The sequence below is a fragment of the Pristiophorus japonicus genome, chromosome 9 (genome assembly GCF_044704955.1).
Source record: "Pristiophorus japonicus isolate sPriJap1 chromosome 9, sPriJap1.hap1, whole genome shotgun sequence".
Lineage (NCBI taxonomy): Eukaryota > Metazoa > Chordata > Chondrichthyes > Pristiophoridae > Pristiophorus > Pristiophorus japonicus.
In genome coordinates this window covers 127,726,340-127,748,751 of record NC_091985.1, presented here as the reverse complement: position 1 = coordinate 127,748,751, position 22,412 = coordinate 127,726,340, and the positions used below count along the sequence as shown (strand labels likewise).

General features: G+C 45.3%; 1 protein-coding gene across 4 annotated transcripts in view; it reads left to right on the top strand.

Moving 5' to 3' along the window:
* macrod2 (mono-ADP ribosylhydrolase 2) overlaps positions 1-22,412 on the top strand; it is a 1,460,169-nt gene that overhangs the window by 89,048 nt on the left and 1,348,709 nt on the right. For all 4 annotated transcript variants that reach the window (XM_070889818.1, XM_070889820.1, XM_070889817.1 and 1 more), the window contains exon 4: positions 8,913-9,023. In XM_070889818.1, coding sequence (XP_070745919.1) covers positions 8,913-9,023 — 111 coding nt within the window. The remainder of the gene's footprint in view (positions 1-8,912; positions 9,024-22,412) is intronic.

Sequence of the window (22,412 nt, the reverse complement as noted above, 5' to 3'; positions counted from 1 at the left end):
TGATTATTTGTTATGATTAACTTCTTCGATACGGAGGGGGAAGTGTTGTAGAGCCACCTCATGGACTACTGGTGTAATAACAATAAAGCTATGTTCTCTGCACAGTTCTACCCGGGATCCATGTTGTGCAGGTGTGTGTGTTTACTTTGTCTCAAGATATCACACTACCCAATGAGTCACAGCTAGTTTAACAAATAAATGAGTCAAGGAGGTACCTACTTGCTAGTGATGCTAATTAATTATTCCATTACTAACTTTAATACCTTTTTGTTATTGGAAATATTTGACAAAGACTGAAAAGTATTTAATGTCACGGGTAAAGATGTTATGCAAGGAAGTGATAGCCAGACAGATAAGGAGTTTCAGTCTGAAGTTGACTATACAAAACCTAAAGTTAGTCCACCAAATATCTCCCAAGTTTGCAGATGACACTAAGCTGGGTGGCAGTGCGAGCTGCGAGGAGGATGCTAAGAGGCTGCAGGGGGATTTGGACAAGTTAGGTGAACAGGCAAATGCATGGCAGATGCAGTATAATGTGGATAAATGTGAGGTTATACACTTTGGTGGAAAAAACAGGAAGGCAGATTATTATCAGAATGGTGACAGATTAGTAAAAGGGGAGGTGCATGGTACATCAGTCATTGAAGGTAGGCATGCAGGTGCAGCAGGCAGTAAAGAAAGCAAATGGCATACTGGCCTTCATAGCGAGGGTGTTTGAGTATAGGAGCAGGGAGGTCTTACTGCAGTTCTACAGAGCCTTGGTGAGGCCACACCTTGAGAATTGTGTTCAGTTTTGGTCTCCTAATCGGAGGAAAGATGTGCTTGCTATTGAGTGAGTGCAGTGAAGATTCACCAGACTGATTCCTGGGATGGCAGGACTGACATATGAGGAAAGACTGGGTCGGCTAGACTTATACTCACTGGAATTTAGAATGAGAGGGGATCTCATAGAAATGTATAAAATTCTGACGGGACTGGACAGGTTAGATGCAGGAAGAATGTTCCCGATGTTGGGGAAGTCCAGAACCAGGGGACAGAGTCTAAGGATATGGGGTAAGTCATTTAGGACTGAGATGAGGAGAAACTTTTTCACCCAGAGAGTTGTGAACCTGTGGAATTCTCTGCCACAGAAAGTTGTTGAGTCCAGTTCTTTGGACATATTCAAAAGGGAGTTAGATGTGACTCTTACAGCTAAAGGGATCAGGGGGTATGGAGAGAAGGCTGGGGTGGGGTACTGAGGTTGAATGATCAGCCATGATCATATTGAATCGTGGTTTGGGTTGGAAGGGCCGAATGGCCTGCTCGTGCACCTATTTTCTATGTTTCTATGTCAGTCATGAGGTTTGATATCAGATCGTGATGCATTTTCCTCATTTTGAAATAGAAAGGCTTCCTGTCCATATGTTCCAAGTGTTTGTGAAGATTTATTTAGATGCCTTTCTAAGATAAAATTCTGGGTTAAACTTTGAATACTACCGACACTGTCCCTCAGATGGGGAGGAATTTTTGTTGTAGCAGTTACTGTATCCCTCAATTTGAGGGAGCTGAACTAATATCACGAAACGATAATCAGTAACTTAGTGCCTTCTTCAAGCTGTCCAACTCTTTCAAGCTGGTGTCTCTAATAAGATTGCTATAATTCATCGAATTATCTCAAAGAAACATATAAAATTCTGATGGGATTGAGCAGGTTAGATGCAGGAAGAATGTTCCCGATATTAGGGAAGTCCAGAATCAGAGGTCACAGTCTTAAGGATAAGGGGTAAGCCATTTAGGACGGAGATGAGGAGAAATTGCTTCACTGAGAGTTGTGAACCTGTGGAATTCTCTACCACAGAAAGTTGTTGAGGCCAGTTCATTAGATATATTCAAAAGGGAGTTAGATGTGGTCCTTGCGGATAAAGGGATCAAGAGATGTGGAGAGAAAGCAGGAATGGGGTACTGAAGTTGCATGATCAACCATGATCATATTGAATGGTGGTGCAGGCTCGAAGGGCCGAATGGCCTAACACTGCACCTATTTTCTATATTTCTACTTCACTGTCCAAAAAGGTGGTCTGTGTTACATGCACATGCACGATCTGGTCCAATGAGACCCTCTTGGCTATCACTGGTAAAGTGTGTCCACTGTTTGATGAAGTTAGAAGTACAAATTGTGTCATTATTTTCAAATAGAATTTTGTTGGGGGCAGTAGGATAAATGGGTAATTAACATATCGATTAACTACACCTGGAATTCCCTTCTCTTTTAAATGTGTTGAGATTGCATATAGTTATTTTTGTTAACCATTGATATTAAGGGATATGAGGCAACGGCGGATATATGGAGTTCGGTCACAGATTAGTCATGATCTCATTGAATGGCGGAACAGGCCGAGGGACTGAATGGCTGCCTCCTGTTCCTAGTGAATTGCAATCTATTTTAACCACCACCTTTCAAAGAATATTTACCCTTTTATAGAATCATCGAAAAATTTCGAGACAGAAGGACACCATTTGACCCATTGTGTCCGTGTCGGTCGAAAAACAGCTACCCAGCCTAATGACACCTTCCAGCACTAGCTCCGTAGCCCTGTAGATTACGGCTCTTTAAGTGCACATCCAAGTACCTTTTAAATGTGATAAGGGTTTCTGCCTCTACCAACCTTTCAGACAATGACTTCTAGACTCCCACCACCCTCTGGGTGAAGAAATGTTTCCTCATCTCCCCTCTTAATCCTTCTACCAACTACTTTAAAACTATGCCCCCTGGTTATTGACCCCTCTGCTGAAGGAAATAGGTCCTTCCTATCCACTCTATCTAGGCCCCTCATAATTTTATACACCTCAATTAAATCTCCCCTCAGAATCCTCTGTTCCAAAGAAAACAGCCCCAGCCTATCCAATCTTGCCTCATAGCTAAAGTTTTCCCGACTTGACAATATCCTCGTAAATCTGCTCTGCACCTTTTCTAGTGCAATCACAACCTTCCTGTAATGTGGTGACCAAAACTGCACGCAGTACTCAAGCTCTAGCCTAACTAGAGTTGCATATCTTCCCTACTCTTGTGCTCTATGCCTCGGCTAATAAAGGAAAGCATTCCATATGCCTTTTTAACTACCGTATCGACCTGTCCTGCTACCTTTAAGGATCTGTGGACATATACTCCAAGGTCCCTCTGTTCCGCTACACCCCTCAGTATCCTCCCATTTATTGTGTACTCCCTTGCCTTGTTGTATCTCCCTAAATGCATTACCTCACACTTTTCCGGATTGAATTCCATTTGCCATTTTTCCGTCCAACTGACCAGTTCACCGATATGTTCCTGCAGTCCGCAGCTTTCCTCTTCATTGTCAACCACACGGCCAATTTTTGTATCATCTGCAAATTTCTTAATCAAGCCCCTTACATTTAAGTCCAAAACATTAATATATACAGGTACAGCCTCCGAAATCAGGAAACCTCGGGACCGAGGCCATTCCGTTTTTTCCAGACTTCAGAACAGAAATCCGCCGTTCTGAATCTGGAAACCCGTGGGCTGAGTTTAAAATCGGATAATGGCAGGGTCAGCGGCTGCAGGGGTGATTTTAAATAAAAAATTGTCTTATTATGCTTAATCTTGTTTTGGATTATTCTTGCTCTGTATTGTCCGCATAGGCATCTGGTGTGATCTGGCAGAACTGCATCCAGGGCTGACACCAAATCAGACGTGCAGGGCTAAAAATTCGGCAACCTTGCGCCCGTTTTTTTGGCGATATTTTGCTGCTTTGGGTGAAAAACATCGAACCGGGAATTTCAGAGAAGTGTTGAGTTGGCGGTTTTTAAGTTCCACTGGGGAGCGGACCACCGGCGTGCAGACTCGCAATAGCACTTTCGTCAAAAATTTGGCTCTCAGCGCACCCGTAGTTACGACGAAAAAAAGCACCCGGGAAAACGTGCATTGCAGCCCTTGGAACAACGGTAGGTATGAAGACCTGCAACAAAGGTAAGTTGAAGGGCTCAATTTTCCAGTCATTTGCGCCATTTTTTTGGCGTGGACCATTTTTTCTGGCGTTAGTAATTTAAAGTTTCCCCCTGGAATCTGCGCGGCGTAACTGCTTTAGCTACGATTTTTGTAGGTTAGGTATTTTTGACGTCACGGGGCATTCCATCATGTCTGCACCAGTTTATATCATTTTTTGCAGTTTGCCCCCAAATTTTTAATCCTATGTCTGGGTATCTGGCCACTCCCGAAAAACCACCTGGTGAGTTAACAGAAAGCAGCGCACATTGAGAAATCGGCGCTGAAAGATGCCATTGTTTTTCATCGAAGTTTTTGGAGGGAGTCAAGAACACTTTAAATTTCCACAATAAAGTTCAGCTTTTTTTTAACCTTTGAATGGCGTACATGGAAGTTTCTTGGATTTCTGAAGATTTCATTTTTTTTTCTCGCACGCCACTACCTAACGTCTTGAAGCAGGGCTGGAGGGTTGTAGCGTTGGCCGTCACAATCGGCCCCGGCCATGAGTTTGGGGCTCGTCTGGAAAACAAGCCCGGGTGGGGGTTGGGGGGTGCGGGGTGGTGGGAGGGAGGGAGAGGTGGCGATCGGAAGGCTGCTGCACTGAGTCCGGGGAGGGAGGTGCCGATTGGATGGCTGCTGCACTAGGCACTAGATTGCAATGAGTTTGGGGGAGACGGGGAGAAATCACAAGACTGCAATGAGTTGGGGGGAGGGGGCGGGGAGAGAAGGGGAGATGTCACAAGACTGTAATGAGTTGGGCGGGGGGGGGGGGGAGGAGGAGGAGAAGTCACAAGACCTGGGTGTGGTCCATCCATACAGACCTTGCGGGTAGAGAACAAAGAACCTGTCCTTCCTGCCGTTTGACTTCTTGCAAAGGAAAAATTTAACTACGGGGGCAATACTGACAATCCCATCCATACCTTGTGCGAGCCTTCTGCATGATGGTGCTTCGTAGGAGGCAATTGTTTCAACGTCATTGCATGAGGAACATCAGAGCCCGTAGGGTGCTGGGCAGGAGGCCTTACCCACGTCGGATATATCGAGACAGGCGTCGTATCTGCACCTGAGTGATGCAGACTGTGTCAGAAGGCTGTGTTTCCGCAAAGAAGTTGTAACTGAGATCGATGAGTTGGTCTAGAAGCGTCAAGAGGACTGCTTTGTCAGTTGAAGTGAAGATTACAGCTGCACTTTCATTCTATGCCTCTGGATCATGTCAAGCTACAAATGGGTAGTGTGCACCATTTCTCAACATGCAACATGAAGGACCACGATGAATGATAGCACATTGCATCAACCGAAGTGTAGCTGATGGAGACATCCCCATGAACTGAAGTATGGCTAGCCCGCGCAGTACTTAACATTTAGCAAAGCCAGACACTGGAATTTGCAGGACTTACCCTCTCCCTCGAGTGTGGGCCCAGCTTGTGCAGTGGTGTTTCCTTTTCTCCAGGCAGGACCCATCAAAGCAGCAACCCTCTCTTCCAAGGATGTCAGTAGCTGTAGATTTGCCGAGCCTCCTCCTGTTCAAGTTCTTTCCCTTTTATTATGTGCCTCCTTCCTCTGCAAAGATGAAAATGCAACTTTTTAGAGAGGGTGTCTTTCTGCTGGGTGGGACAAATACAGCTGGTCACATTTGCAATTGCAATTCCATTGAATACCTGAAAATATTACTTACACTAACTACTTGACCAAGGTCCTGCCACTTCTTTTTATACTGGCCTCCAGATCTTGTGGTGGTCACCATTGCGCAGTAATCTTCTGCAGCTTGTTTCCAGCGTTTCTTCATTTCTTTGGGTGGAACTTTTATGTGACCTCTGCTGGTGTCCAGCTCCTACCATCTGGTCTCAATCACAGTAACTAGTGCCTCCACTTTATCCTGTAAGAACTTCTTGGTCCTTGCAATGCGTTGCATCTTGTATTTCTGCAGCTTCGATTTTTCCAATGCTCTCTCACAGCACTCAACATTGTCACATTGGCTCTTTAAAAATGGCTGATTGCCAACCCGGAGCTGTGCTGCACATGCGCGTCCATTGAAAAAACGTCACTTTTTTTCCCCCGCGCATGCGCAGAAGGTGCGATATCATTTTTTTGGCGCAGACAGCAGGCTCCACCCCCGAGGCAACTGGACGCGCTGTGCGACGCCAAATTTGAATTATACATTGGGGAAACTTTGGCAAAATATTTCTGGCCTAGAAAAACGGTCGGAACTCTGGCAATATGCCAGAAAACTGGCTTGGGCAAAATTGAGCCCCAAATTTTTATTTTTTAATTATTTTGCAGAGATTCGATAGTTAAGTGTCTTGTGAATGTTGTGATTTTTTTTTAATGTTTTGTTTCTTGCAATTTTTTTGTGGGGTGGGGGATCAGAATATCAAATATCAATTTCTGAAATTTTACTACTTTCATTTTATGCCATTTATATCACTGTTATGAAAAAAATGTCCGGTTTTCGGAACAGATTTCCAGATTCTAGACATCGACTCGTGCAATCTGCACGGTGTCCGGTTTTTGGAAGATTCAGGTTTTTAGAACTCCGGATTTCGGTCGCTCTAACTGTACTACAAAAAGTAAGTGCCCGGTACTGAGCCCTGTGGAAACAGCCTTCCTGTCACAAAAGCTCCCACCAACCATTACCTTTTGCTTCCTGCCACTGAGCCAATTTTGGATCCAATATGCCACACTCTCTTGGATCCTGTGGGCTTTTACTTTTTTGATCAGTCTACCATGTGGGACCTTAATCAAAGCCTTGCTAAAATCCATGTAAACTACATCAAACACACTGCCCTCATTGACCCTCCTTGTTACCTCCTCAAAGAACTCAGTCAAATTAGTCAGACACGACTTTCCCTTAACAAATCCAAGCTGAATGTCCTTGATTCATCTGTGTCTTTCTAAATGAAGGTTTATACTGTCCTTCAGAATTGATTCCAGTAATTTGTCCACCACCGAGGTTAAACTAACTGGCCTGTAATTGCTCAGTTTATCCCTTCCTCCCTTTTTGAAGAACGATACAATGTAAGCAGCTCTCCAATCCTCTGGCACAACTCTTGTAGCCAGGGAGGATTGAAACTGATGGTCAGAGCCTCCGCAATTTCCTCCTTTGCTTCTTTTAATAGCCTCACATATATTGAATCTGATCCTAGTGATTTATCTACTGTCAAGGATGCTAAACCCCTTAATACTTCCTCTCTTACTATGTTTATCCCGTCCAATATTTCACTGTCTTCCTCCTGAACTTCACTGTCGGCGTTGTTCCCCTCTTTTGCGAAGAATTCATTTAGTACCAAGTGCTAAATGCATTTGTTGCTCCACACTTTTTAAGCCTTGCACTTTGGTGCTTAAAGTCCACTGCTCTGCCTGATAACAAATAGCAGTCGATTCTTGCTGCAGTTGCCCAAATGATTACTGTAACCAATTGATCATTGTACGCAATTTCCCAATGTTTACTGCTACTCAGTGCTGATCACGTTAAAGATCTATTTTGGATCAGTTGCTTGCTCTCAAGCTCTCCTGTTAGTAATTTGTAAACTAGCACTTTTGGATGTTGCTTGGCACTGACATTTAACATTCAGATCAGGCTGAGTCGGTACAAAGGGTATTATGAGAGGAATAAAACTGATGGAATTCCTGTAGATTTGAAACCAATGGGTTTTGTTAACCGGATTTGAGCTTTATATAAGAACATAAGAAACAGGAGCAGGAGTAGACCATATGGCCTCTTGAGTCTGCTCTGCCATTCAGCAAGATCATGGCTGATCTTTGACCGCAACTCCACTTTCCCACCCGATCCCTGTATCCCTCGATTCACATCGTCCAAAAATCTATTGATCTCAGCCTTGAATATACTCAACGACTGAGCATCCACAGCCCTCTGCGGTAGTGAATTCCAAAGATTCACAACCCTGAGTGAAGAAATTTCTTCTCATTTCAGTCCTAAATCCTGTCCTCTTATCCTGAAACTGTGTCCCCTAGTTCTAGACTCTCCCCGTGATCAGAAGTGGATTCAACTAAACTGGTCAGTGTTTGACAATTAGGTGAATTGATTGGGTAGTCAAATCTAAAAAAGTATCCTGTCTATAAAATGAGCTTCTTCAATAAAGCTATACCAACCAAAAGATCCAAGTTCAATTCATGTTGCCTCTGAGTTAGCTGATGTCAGTCAGGGTAAGCAGTTGGGATGCTATAATTCACCTTAAGCACCCCTGCGCTTGATGGTAAGATCAGCCAGGTTTCCCATGTGCTTGATCACTATCCTGTTGACTACTGAAAAGTGTGTGTGCATGGATGTTGAGTGAGACTAGGATTAAGCTTGGATCTGATGCTCACCACCAAGGAGTAGTCTGCACACAATCACTGTCTAGGCTCACGTATGAAGAATGGTCACTTGAATGAGATACTGGAGGTTTTCATTGGCTGTGGAACTGTACCCCAGCAACAATTGGCACCTTAAGGGGGAGCAGGCAAGAAAATTTGTCAGCTCAACTAATTGGATGGTTGAAATCAGCTTGGAATCCAGGTTGACCAAATGGTTACAGATTTGAACCTGTGCAGCTGTTGGTATGGACATTTGTATCTATATAGGTAGGAAACGAATGCTGTAACCATATTTACTGACCTTTATTTGCTGAATTACATCGAATATACAGCGCCGAAACAGGCCATTCGGCCCAATTAACTCCACACGAGTCTTCTCCCATTCCATCTACCTCATGTCAGCCTTTCAGTGTATCTTTCTATTTTTTTTTCTCTCGTATGCTCGTCTAGTTTTCTTTTGAAATCATCTAAATTGTTTGCCTCAATCACCTCCTGTGGTAGCAAGTTCCACACTCTACCCATTGAAGATTTGTTACTTCTATAGATTTTTGTGGCTCGGTGTAATCTTGCCTTGAATAGATGGAAAGGTGTTGATGAGTTGCTTAATTTCATGTTGCAGGTGAAGACGATGAAGAGGTCTCTGCTCAAAAAGACTTGACGCTGAACGATAACGTTTCGCTGTACCGAGGTGACATAACAAAGCTTAAAATTGATGCGGTTGTAAATGCAGGTTAGTACTTTTATCAAAACCTAATGAGAGATGCAGAAAATATCACCTTTATTGTGTTTTGTGAAATGTCTAGATTACTTTTGATTGTATGCAATCAAGAAATGGTACTGAAATTTAATGAAGCAGTTTCTTTACAATGTCATATTGATGGGAGAAGGAGCTTGTCCCTTTATTGAGAGGCATACACATAACTTTTGAATTGTGTGCGCATGAACTTAATTTCGATGATGCAGATCGCAAGGGTAGCTCAAATCGCTTAACACCTGAAATAATGTTTATCTTCAACTACCTGAATACACTTGGGCCATACATGATATAAACAAGAAAACCTTTGGTAGAATGTAATCGGTGAAGGGGAAGGAAGATGTGAGTGGAATGATAGATTTCAAGTTTATTTGGATAAATAGTTGAAGGGGAAAAAGTTGCAGGGTTATGTGGAAAGAGCAGAGGAATGTGACTAATTGGAAAACTCTTTCAAAGAGCCAGCATGGACATGATGGGCTGAATGGCTCCTTCTGTTCTGTATGATTCTGTGAAGGTCACTTGATGATTTTTGTGAGTTTCATCATCAAAGGCAGACCCTCAAAATCGAGGAAGACTTGCTTCCACTCTAAAAGTGAGTTCTCAGGTGGCTGTGCAGTCCAATACGAGAATTACAGTCTCTGCAACAGGTGGGACAGACAGTGGTTGAAGGAAAGGGTGGGTGGGGAGTCTGGATTGCTGCACGCTCCTTCCGCTTTCTGCACTTGTTTTCTGCATGCTCTCGGCGACGAGACTCTAGTTGCTCAGCGCCCTCCCGGATGCTCTTCCTCCACTTTGGGCGGTCTTGGGCCAGGGATTCCCAGGTGTTGGTGGGGATGTTGCACTTTATCAAGGAGGCTTTGAATTGTTTCCTCTGCCCACCTGGGGCTCGCTTGCCGAGTAGACTACTTGCTTAAGGAGTCCCGTGTCAGGCATGTGGATGACGGAGGTTGTTGAGTGTGGTCAGTGCTTCAATGCTGGGGATGTTGGCCTGAGCGAGAACACTGACGTTGGTGCGTCTATCCTCCCAGTGGATTTGCAGGATCTTGTGGAGGAAGCGCTGGTGGTACTTCTCCAGCGCTTTGAGGTGTCTGCTGTATTTCGTTCAAGTCTCTCAACCATATAGGAGGGCGGGTATCACTACTGTCCTGTAGACCATAAGCTTGGTGCCGGATTTGAGGTCTTGGTCTTCAAACACTCTGTCCATCAGGCGACCAAAGGCTGCACTGGCACACTGGAGGCGATGTTGGACCTCGTCATCGATGTCTACCCTTGCTGATAGTAGGCTCCCGAGGTATGGAAAATGGTCCACGTTGTCCAAGGCCGAACCGTGGATTTTGATGACCGGGGTCAGGTTGGTGGGGTACCTTTGTCTTATGGATGTTTAGCATAAGACCCATGCTTTTGTACACCTCGGTGAACTTGGAGGTGACGATGGCTTGGAGTTTAGCTTCTGAATGTGCGCAGACGCAAGCGTCGTCCGTGTACTGTAATTCGATGACAGAGGATGGGACGACCTTGGATCTAGCCTGAAAGCGATGTAGGTTGAAGAGGTTCCCACTGGTTCTATAGTTTATTTCCACTCCAGCGGGGAGCTTGTTGATAGTGAGATGTAACATTGCAAAGAAGATCGAGAAGAGCGTTGGTGCGATGATGCAGCCCTGCTTGACCCCGGTCCGGATGTGGATTGGGTCTGTGGTGGATCCATTGGTCAGGATCACGGCTTGCCTGTCATCGTGAAGCAGGTGGAGGATGGTGACAAACATTTAAGGACAGCCGAAATGGAGGAGAACGCTCCATAGTCCCTCACAGTGTCAAAGGCCTTTCTGAGGTCAAAGAAGGCCATGTACAAAGGTTGGTGCTGTTCCCTGCATTTCTTTTGTAGTTGTCGCGCAGTGAAAATCATGTTCATTGTACCCCTTAATGGATGGAATCCACATACATACACATTCCATAGTACACTGGTAATGAAAAGCCCTGTTATAGTATGATTTGTATGCCTTTGATTGACCAATCAACCTTTGTGTATAACTGCTTTGTGTTCGCATATGCTTCGTCAATTGGCTCAATTAAAGAGGTATTCTCATGGTTTTGGAGAGTTTTCAGACAGACTTTGTTCACGTAGTAGTTTGAACTAAAATGTTGTTTTGAAAGCTGCTGTTTTGGCTGCCTGAGGAGTTGCATTGTGTCTGGTGATGTGCCTGCTGTACTAAGGCTTTCACATTTTGAGGTTCTCCGTGTTTGAAGGACTAATTTGCAAATCAACAGCAAACTGCTGTTTCATTTTATCTGGTGCCGGTTACAAGAATGTTGTTCCAAACTGTCCTACCTATCTGTGTATCTATTTTCTATTAAAGTAAGTGGTCTCAATATTTCAAAGATCCTGCACCAGTTGAAAATCTAACATTACGGGCCCAAGTTTCCACACGATAAAGATCGGATGCCCGTTTTTCGTGCCACAAAGTGCGCCTAAAAAAACCCTCCTTATTCTCCACCTCCCTGCAGGTCCTCTGGCCCTCGGCGCGGCGCAGCAGGAGCTGTAGGGGGCGGAGCTAGGACCCTGCGCCGAAAACAGTGCTGGGAGCTCTGCACATGCGCGCTACAGTGGGCACGCAAGTGCAGTAGCTCCAGGCGCCCGAAACTGTGTGGGAGGGGCCCGAAGCACGCAGCCCCTAGCCCTGGCCGAATGGCCTCACTGGGGCTGCGTGAATAAGGCTCCTCCCACGGCCAGCTCCTGCTTCCTGCCGACTCCTGCTCCCCCGACCGGACTCGACCCGCCTGTCGCTGCCGCTCCTGCTTCCCCGCTGCTCCTGCTTCCACCGCCCCCCCCCCCCCCCCGACTCGACCCGTCTGCGTCTCCCGCTCCCACCCGACTCTATTCTCGCCCCCGGACTAGATCCGACCTGACCTCCCTCCCTCCCTCCTGACCTCTCTCCCTCTCTCTCTCTCTCTCCCTCTCTCCCTCTCTCCCTCTCTCCCTCCCTCCCTCCCTCCCCCGCCGACCCGAACCGAACCTCTCTCCCCGACCCGACCCAACGCCACCTACCTCTGGTGCTGGGGACGGGCCCTGCCCGAAATCTCGGGCCCGGCCTGTTCAGCCTTCGGTCCCGACGGCAAACCGCTTCCTAAAGGCCTGCCTGTAGAACTTTCACACAGGTAGGAACATGGTTTATTTAATCTTTTCTTTGCTTATAAATGTTTATTCAGGTTGGATTTATTTGTATAATATTTGTATAAGTATAACTAAGGATTTATTGTAGAATTTAATGACTTCCCTTCCCCCCCCCCTCGTTCCCTACGCCTAATTTGTAACCTGCGCCTGATTTTTTAATGTGTAGAACAGGTTTTTTCAGTTCTACAAAAATCTTCACTTGCTCCATTCTAAGTTAGTTTGGAGTACGTTTTCACTGTGGAAACTTTGAAATCAGGCGTCAGTGGCCGGACACGCCCCCTTTTGAAGAAAAAATTCTGTTCCAAAGTAGAACTGTTCTACCTGACTAGAACTGCAGAAAAAAAAATGTGGAGAATTGCGATTTCTAAGATAGTCCGTTCTCCACCAGTTGCTCCTAAAAATCAGGCGCAAATCATGTGGAAACTTGATGACAGACCGGGCGAGGGGGGGGCGGCATCTAACATTGCGTGACAGCACTAAACACTGCACTCCAGCAAACAAATTTGCAATTGAAAACTCCCAGAAACTGGCAAAAGATATATACGGTAAATTGCAATCAACTGAGCACCGAAAGAGCAACAACTACCCTACAAACTGCTCCTTGTAGCATTGGGTCAATTTCCCAACATGAAGAGACTGGGTATTCTGTGGCAAGTGACTCACCTCCTGACTCCCGAAAGCCTTTCCACCATCTACAAGGCACAAGTCAGGAATGTGATGGCATATTCTCCACTTTCCTGGATGAGTGCAGCTTCAACAACACTCAAGAGGCTCCACACCATCCAGGACAAAGCAGCCCACTTGATCGTCACCCCAGCCACAACCTTAAACATTCACTCCCTCCACCACCAGCACATCGTGACTGCAGTGTGTACCATCTACAAGATGCACTGCAGCAACTCACCAAGGCTTCTTCGACAGCACCGCCCAAACGTGCGACCTCTACCACCGAGTAGGACAAGGGCAGCAGATGCATGGGAACACTACCATCTCCAAGTTCCCCATCCTGATTTGGAAATATATCGCTGTTCCTCCAGTATTGCAGCGTCAAAATCCTGGAATTTCTTAACTAACAGCATTGTTGGGATTATCTTCACCACACGGACTGCTGCGGTTCAAGGCGGCTCACCACCACCTTCTCAAGGGCAATTAGGGATGGGCAATATATGCTGGCCTTGCCAGCGATGCCCACATTCCGTTAATGAATACATTATTTATTTTATTATTTTTTTTAAGGAGGACCTCTCCCCAACCCTTACATACAACAGTTGAAATGTCCCTTTTGTTGTGTATGGAGAAAGAGTCAGACTGAACACTGTGAGCTCAAAGTAAAGTGTGACCTTAGTCTTTTATTACAGGTCTCCAGAGTGCCTCTCCAACCTGTGAAGCCTCCTTAAATACCTGTGCTCCCAAGGGATTATGGGATCCCTTGGAACTCCAGGGGATGAGCCCTCTGGTGGCTTAACAGAGTAAATACAAGTCCACATATATAACACCTTTCCCAGTGCTAACTGCAAAACAAAGACCCAAACGGTCTTACCGGGAATTGACTGCTGGTCTGAAAGGGAAACCACAAGCACAAATATCTCCTGCTGGACCGGAAGAACAAGGGTGACCAATACACCCAAGCCAGAAAGATTGCACCTGAAACCAATCAAGCCCACACCCCCTTCCCCGACTCTACCGCCTGAGCAACAAACTGATAGATAAACTACAAGGACACGGAACCCACTCCCGCTCCCGACCACAGAGCATAAAATCCAGAATTGTAACAGCAGGAGTCTCTCACTGTGTAAATTCTAATTAGTACTGCAAACTCACACATAACTCCCCCAGAGAGCAGAGACTTCGAAGGACAGGAAACATAAAACAAACTTCCAACCGTAATCTCAACCTAAAACCCCAATGAACAGAATCTTAGGAAACCACAACCATCCTCTTCGCACTGAGCAAAAAATTGCAAAAGGGAGGAAAGCTCATCCTCACCCCAACCCTCAATGAGAATAATTTCTCATAACAATCCATCATCATCATAGGCGATCCCTCGGATGAGGATGACTTGCTTCCACACCAAAAGGGATGAGTTCATAGATGTTTCAATGAAGGACCCGATATTCCAGTCCTGAACTCCAGGGGTGGAAGATGCCTGTGCGTGGATTTGTTTAACGTGTGGTTACCGTTGCACATCAGCCACCACACGGGCTTGACAGAGCTCGACCTTTATCCAGTGGCAAGGGTTAACCAGGATGACTGGAGACCTGTTCTGCACGGATCTAGTGCGCGCACACATCGCAGTGTGGATAGGTCCATGCTGCCCCTGGGCCCTCAGCTCTTCTGGGCCCCGCACCCTCATTTCCACAATATGTCCAGTGACTGTTCTTATTGTCCTGTCAAAAGGAAAACCTCTGGGTGGATATCATCATTGTAATTAGGGTTTCTCCGCTGCCTGTTCACCGAGCACAGAAACTGGATCTGGACCAAATCCCCAATGGTGCTCCTCCCCTACTGTAAAGGAAGAGCGATTACGTGCTCTTTCTCCTTCCCCCTGCCAGCGAAGTAGAGATATTGTTCTAACCCTCCCTATCACTTGGTGTCTCTCCTTGGCACTGAGCATGAATAGCCAACCAGTCTGCTCTCCACCCACCGAGCATTCTTTAGCCAATTTGAACCCACCCCCTCATCCAAGAAATAGCCCATCTCCCACAATCATAATTTTAATGATCGCAGCCCACAAATCTCACCGAGTACATCTTTTCTTCTCCCTCTTCCACCCACCCCCCAACTCAGCATCACTTAGCTAATTGAAGCCAACCTCACTGTCCTCCCCTCCCATCCTCTCCCCCCTCCACCCTCCATCTCCTTCATGCTCCCACTTCTCCCATGCTCCCCTCCTCCCTCCTCTCTTCCATCCCCGATCTCCATATGCTCTATCCACTCCTGCCACTCCCTCTCCCTTCCTGCACCTCCTCCCCCCACTTCTGTACCTCAATCCTCTCTCTCATTCTCCTCTCCCTCATTCTCCTCTCCCTTCCTCCATCCTCCCATCTCCCTCCTCCTCCTCCCACTTTCCTCTTCTGCCTCCTGCTTGGTTCAATTAAATATTTCTCAACCTTTAACCGCATTTGACCAGAATACTGCACCACTTCTTGACTATCTGATTGCGTTGCCACAGGAATATGACCAGTTTTATTAACCAGTTGAATAATTAACCTTTTGGAATGTACTTGTCTTGAACTTCATTCAAAAATAATTATTTTGTTGCTTAATTTACAACAAAAATAATGATTCTTTACTGTTGGCAACTCAACCAAAATGTTCACAAAATAAGATCAATGGCCCAGAAAATTTGTGAATGTCACAAAAGCTGCCGGTGCCACTGCCGGTGAAAACGGTGGCACTGGCGGACTGAAGAATTGGCGCTGGGGACAAATTAACATTAACTCTGTGTTTAACTCTCTGTGCAACGCCATCCTGGTGGCATTCGTCCCGGCAGGACTCCTCAATGTAGCCTGGCCGGAGCGTCATTGCAGCAAGAACAACCTGCTCTGAAAGCGAGGCTGCCATTTCAGAAGGCACTATTAGTCTCTTAAAGAGGAACTGCCTTCTGAAAAGAAAAATCATCTAAACATGGGCAGTTTTTGGCCCTTACAGCTCAACTGCCTTCTGGGAAAAAATAATAACATTAAAAGAATTCCCAAATGGGAATCTTAACACTGAATTCCCTTCCATACCTTAAAAAATGGGAAAAGTACTTCAGCATTAACACACATGGCTCAGCAAACCAGGGAAACGGCATCCGGGGTCTCCTGCTTTGTGCATGGGGTCAACACTGCAAGAGAGGTCCTCTACCCACAGGGACCAGGAGGCCCTCCAGAAAGAAGAATGTGGGACCAGATCACAGAGGCCTTCATTGCCAGTCATGTCGTCCCCACAAACTGGGTCCAGTCCCCAAAGAAACTTCATGACCTCAGACCAGTGGTCAACGTCAGTGAATGCATCTTCAAAAGCCATCTCCTACCAACTGCACCACGAACTTCACGCACTGCTCAGTGCACGACTTTCCCCCCCCCCCCCCACCCATCAGTCACCTACCAACAATCTGTACGAAACACGAGGCACACCTCCCATTCCTAGCTTCACCTCACCCACTTGGAAGTGACGGTGCTGGCCATTCTTGGCATGGGCATGGCTGAGTCTTTGCTGAAAGGATACAAGATGTTGGTATCCGCATATGTTATCCTCTTTGTATGCACCTCTTGTTTTCCTGCCCTTCCCTCACCACAACTCCACCCTTCTCCAGCGCTTTCTTCATTTCACACATCCAAGAAATGCAGCCTGCCCATCCAGTGTTGACCAAGAAGAGGAAGCGGAGGGTGAAGAAGAAGAAACACCGTCATTCGATTTCACATTCCTAACCACCAGCTCCTCAAGGTTGTCTGCAAGGCCACTTGCCGTCTTCCTCACAGTCAGTAGCCTTTCACCAGCCATTGGGGTAGCACAAGTGCTCGACTCGGAGCTCCTTCATGGCAAATGAGCCAAAGATGGGCAGTGGATACCCTCAAAGCCTCCCTGATAAAGTGCGACATCCCCACTGACACCTGGGAGTCCCTGGCCCAAGACCGCCCTAAGTGGAGGAAGTGCATCCGAGAGGGCGCTGAGCAACTTGGGTCTCAACGCTGAGAGCATGCAGAAATCAAGCGCAGGCAGCAGAAAGAGCGTGCGGCAAACCAGTCCCACCCACCCTTTCCTTCAACGACTATCTGTCTCACCTGCGACAGAGTCTGTGGCTTTCATATTGGACTATTCAGCCACCAAAGAACTCACTTCAGGAGTGGAAGCAAGTCTTCCTCTATTCCGAGGGACTGCTTATGATGATGATGACTGTGACATCAGTAGGATAGGCAAAGGCACACACAAGACAGTCATTAAGAGAATGCACAAGGCGATGAGTTGATTTCTTGATGTCATATTGGATGGATGGATGTATAAAGTTGGATTGGAAAGTTTGCTTTGTTGTGGCTTTTATTTCAGCATTGTGTCCGAAGAGGACAGTGTGATGATCAGTAACCGAGGGAAGGTAAGGTGTGGGACAAATGTTGAAAAGAGAATAGTTGTTGTGATCACTGGTACCGTAGACAGATGATTCCATCCTGGATATTCCGGCCAGAAAATGGCTGCATGGGTTGCATCCTTCCTTCTGCTTCCTCCTATCTTGCTTCCTCTTCTGTGCCTTCCTCTTCCCTCAGAAGGTTATGGGTTCAAGTCGAACTCTAGAGACTTGAGCACAAAAATATAGGCTGACATTCCAGTGCAGTGCTGAGGGAGCGCTGCACTGTCAGAGGTGCCGTCTTTCGGATGAGACGATAAACTGAGGCCCCGTCTGCGCTCTCAAGTGGACATAAAAGATCCCATGGCACTCTTTCGAAGAAGAGCAGGGGAGTTATCCCCGATGTCGTGGCCAACATTTATCACTCAATCAGCATAACAAAAACAGATTATCTGTTCATTATCACATTGCTGTTTGTGGGAGCTTGCGTTGCGCAAATTGGCTGCCGCATTTCCCACATTACAACAGTGACTACACTCCAAAAGTACTTTTAGGCTGTAAAACACTTTGAGACGTCCAGTGGTCGTGAAAGGTGCGATATAAATTCAAGTCTTTCTCTCTCTGCGAGCAGATGCTGTAAATCTGAAATAAAAGCAGAAAATGCTGGAAATACTCAGCAGGTCAGGCAACATCTCGACCTAAATCATGAACACGGTGTGTATGTGTGTGTGTCTCTCTTTCTCTGTCTGTCTGTCTGTCTGTCTGTGTGTCTCTCTCTCTCTCTCTTTCTCTCTCTCTCTCTCTCTCTCTCTCTCTCTCTCTCTCTCTCTCTTTCTCTCTCTCTCTTTCTTTCTTTCTTTTTCTCTCTCTTTCTTTCTCTCTCTCTCTGTCTCTTTGTCTCTCCCTCTCTCTCTCTTTCTCTCCACAGATGCTGCATGACCTGCTAAGTATTTCCAACATTTTCTTCACAGAGACCTTTCTTGACCATCTGAGGGCTTGCAAGCATCCAGCAGCACTCCCTGCACACTTTTTAAAAAAAAAACTTTTAACATGTATTGCACCAAGCCACTACTTCAATAAAAAAATTTTAAATCCAGTCCAAAATCCTAAAAGCAAACTTATGCAGCTCGAGTGGCGCAATCGGTTAGCGCGAGTTACTTATATGACAGTACAGGCCCGGGAAATGCCGAGGTTGTGAGTTCAAGCCTCACCAAGAGCAGCCGATGCTTTTATGTTCTTATTAAAGGTTATGGGGAATGGGCGGGTAAGTGGAGCTGAGTCCACGGCCAGATCAGCCATGATCTTGTTGAATGGCGGAGCAGGCTCGAGGGGCTAGATGGCCTACTCCTGTTCCTAATTCTTATGTGAGTGCCCCTTTAAGAAGTGCTGATAGCGTCTGTCTGTCTGCTGGACACTTGCTTTTCAGAGTGAGCTTAGGACCCAACGATGTTTGCAGACGTGGTGCCAAGTCGGTGTTGCACGCTCTCTTCATTTACATCTCCAGAGCCAGCTAAGGCCCTCACCAAAATGATGGCCGCCAAGTCCTGTGCCAAGCCCTATCCTGCACTAGAGTGGCGGCCACCATTTTTTGCCAGGACAGTGGTGCAAACGGGTGGCAGTAAGCAGCCCAATTTCTCGGCTTATATGTTTAAGTATTGTTTTGATCTTTTCAGGGTGGATAAAGGGGAACCAGTGGATGTGGTGTATTTGGACTTCCAGAAGACATTTGACAAGGTGCCACATAAAAGGTTACTGCACAAGATCAAAGTTCATGGGGTTGGGGGTAATATATTAGTATGGATAGAGGATTGGCTAACTAACAGAAAACAGAGAGTCGGGATAAATGGTTCATTTTCTGGTTGGCAGCCAGTAACTAGTGGGGTGCTGCAGGGATCAGTGCTGGGACCCCAACTATTTACAATCTATGTTAATGACTTGGAAGAAGGGACTGAGTGCAACGTAGCCAAGTTTGCTGATGATACAAAGATGGGAGGAAAAAAATGTGAGGAGGACATAAAAAATCTGCAAAAGGACATAGACAGGCTAAGTGCGTGGGAAAAAATTTGGCAGATGGAGTATAATGTTGGGAAGTGTGAGGTCATGCACATTGGCAGAAAAAAAATCAAAGAGCAAGTTATTATTTAAATGGAGAAAGTTTGCAAAGTGTTGCAGTACAGTGGGACCTAGGGGTACTTGTGCATGAAACACAAAAGGATAGTATGCAGGAACAGCAAGTGATCAGGAAGCCCAAGGTATCTAGGCCTTTATTGCAAAAGGGATGGAGTATAAAAGCAGGGAAGTCTTGCTACAGCTATATTAGTGAGGCCACACCTGGAATACTGCGTACAGTTTTGGTTTCCATATTTACGAAAGGATATACTTGCTCTGGAGGCAATTCAGAGAAGGTTCACTAGGTTCATTCTGGGGATGAGGGGGTTGACTTATGAGGAAAGGTTGAGTAGGTTGGGCCTCTACTCATTGGAATTCAGAAGAATGAGAGGTGATCTTATCGAAACGTATAAGATTATGAGCGGGCTTGACAAGGTGGATACAGAGAGGATGTTTCCACTGATTGGGGAGACTAGAACGAGAGGGCATGATCTTAGAATAAGTGGCCGTCCATTTAAAACAGAGATGAGGAGAAATTTCTTCTCTGAGGGTTGTAAATCTGCGGAATTTGCTGCCTCGGAGAGCTGTGGAAGCTGGGACATTGAATAAATTTAAGACAGAAATAAACAATTTCTTAAACAATAAGGGGATAAGGGGTTATGGGGAGCGGACGAGGAAGTGGACCTGAGTCCATGATCAGATCAGCCATGATCTGATTGAATGGCGGAACAGGCTCGAAGGGCCGTATGGCCTACCCCTGTTCCTATTTCTTATGTTCTTATCCTAATGCTTCCCCCCACCCCTTCATTCTTGCGGCTGAGAACAATAATTGCAGAGGCATCCCATTCACTTAATCTCTCTCTCTCTCTATCTCTCTCTTACCTCCTTTCCCCACCCCCTCTCAGTTCATACCAGCACTTTCCTGCTCCTTTTCATGGTTTGTGTTGGCACCTTTCATACCCTGTCGCTTTCCTTTCGTCTAAGTTCCTGCTGAGCTCTTCATTTGATCACTGCCCAAACATTTGTTTTGTTGTATTGACTTGTCTTGTGTCTTTCTGAAGCTGGTTGAAAGTATGTTTTTTTTTAAGTTCAAGTATCATAAGTTCAAGACACAGTCTAAGGATAAGGGATCAGCCATTTAGGACTGAGATGAGGAGAAACATCTTCACTCAGAGAGTTGTTAACCTGTGGAATTCCCTACCGCAGAGAGTTGGTGATGTCAGTTCGTTGGATATGTTCAAGAGGGAGTTAGATGTGGCCCTTACGGCTAAAGGGATCAAAGGGTTAGGAGAGAAAGCAGGAAAGGGGTGCTGAGGTGAATGATCAGCCATGATCTTATTGAATGGTGGTGCAGGCTCAAAGGGCCGAAAGGCCTACTCCTGCACCTATTTTCTATGTTTCTATATTTCGATATCCTCAATAGAGGTAATCTTTCAGTTGCCACGGCAGTCAGGAAAAGGACAGATGGGATAACGAGCCACTATCATCGAGTAAATGGAGAATGTGCTGACTATTAGAATTTTTGTAGGTGCATGCTGTAAAAGTTTTCAGTTTGGTGTGAAAAGCAATATTTTGGTGGATTTCAAGACACACCAAGTAAAGTGTCAAAGCTCAATCTTTTTGGCGTGAGCCCCCAGACTACTTGTGGAAAATATATCTTGCACCTTGAACACTCACCTCCACCTTTTCGAGGGCAACCGTGATGGGCATTAAATGCTGGCATTGCTAGTGATGCCCACATCCCAAGAATTAATTCATAAAAAACTCATCCACCTTCAATAATTTCTAAATCCAGCACCACTACAAACTACACGTTTATGCAGATGTTTCCCTCTGTAGTTAATCACTGAATGTTGGGTATACCTGCAGTTTCTGTTACAACTCCACGTCCCACTAACTCCTTGTCTGCAAGTGCCATGAAGCTTATATTCATCTTTCTATTTTCTTGAGGCTCCCATTAAAGTTTTGAAGCTTATGCTAGTTTTCTAGATTGGCATGTATTAAATGTCATACTCACTAAATGAGAGTCAAGGGCTGTCTACATTGGGCTGTAAAATCTAGCCCACTATACTAACTCTTGTTTGGTTCTCATAATTACTTTGATGTTGGGAAGTGACAAATTACTGTAGGTTTTTACAGTGAAGTGTAGACATAACTAAGTAGTGGCAATTAATATTGGTCGCATATTGACCATTGTCATGGCTGGCATAGAATTTTTACTGGAGTGGGTTTTGTTTGAAATGGATGTTGAGTTGGCTGTTAATTTATCTTTTATTGACAGAAGCTTGATCAAAATGAATATTGCTTGTTTGAGATTTATCATACCTCAATACAAGGACTGAAATTGAAGATTGACCTCGCATATAAATTTTAAAATCCAGGAACTCCATCATGCTGACTATGATGACTTCTCTTTGGTGTCTTTGTCAGTTTGACATACCAAGTGAGGCAGGATGGTTCAATCATTGCTGAATGACTAATAAAGTGTTTGGAAAAAGCATGAAGTTTTTGTTCCAGTTTTCTAAGGTGAGACAGATTATCATTTCACATGTTCCTTTCAGTATCAAACTTCCATAATACATAAAACTTTCCTTTTGTGTCCTAAATACAAAAGATCAGAGTAGCAATCTTCTGTGTGTACTGGAATACATGAGGTGTTTTCCCCCCAATCTGCCATTCAGAAACTCATTATAAAGGTACACTTATAAGGTTCTGAATACATCACTGTAATGTAAACTTGAATTAATCCTTGAAGTTGCGATGAACCTTGCTCTGAATGAACAGCTGCAGAAAGGATGAATTCTAATGTTACGCAGTTCTGTCAGCCTATCAAGTGATTGCACTGATCACTAATCCATTTTTTTGGCAGCACAATTAATCACCGAGTTAGGAATTTACATCTTTGAATGTAAGAACTGGAAATGAATTCAGAAGTGTGACCGATTAAACCAAGGTTGAGCAATTCTGGCTCAGTGTTAGGAAATCCTTCAATGAGGAGTTAATTTATATCACACAACCGTGTAATTTTCAGATTCCGGCA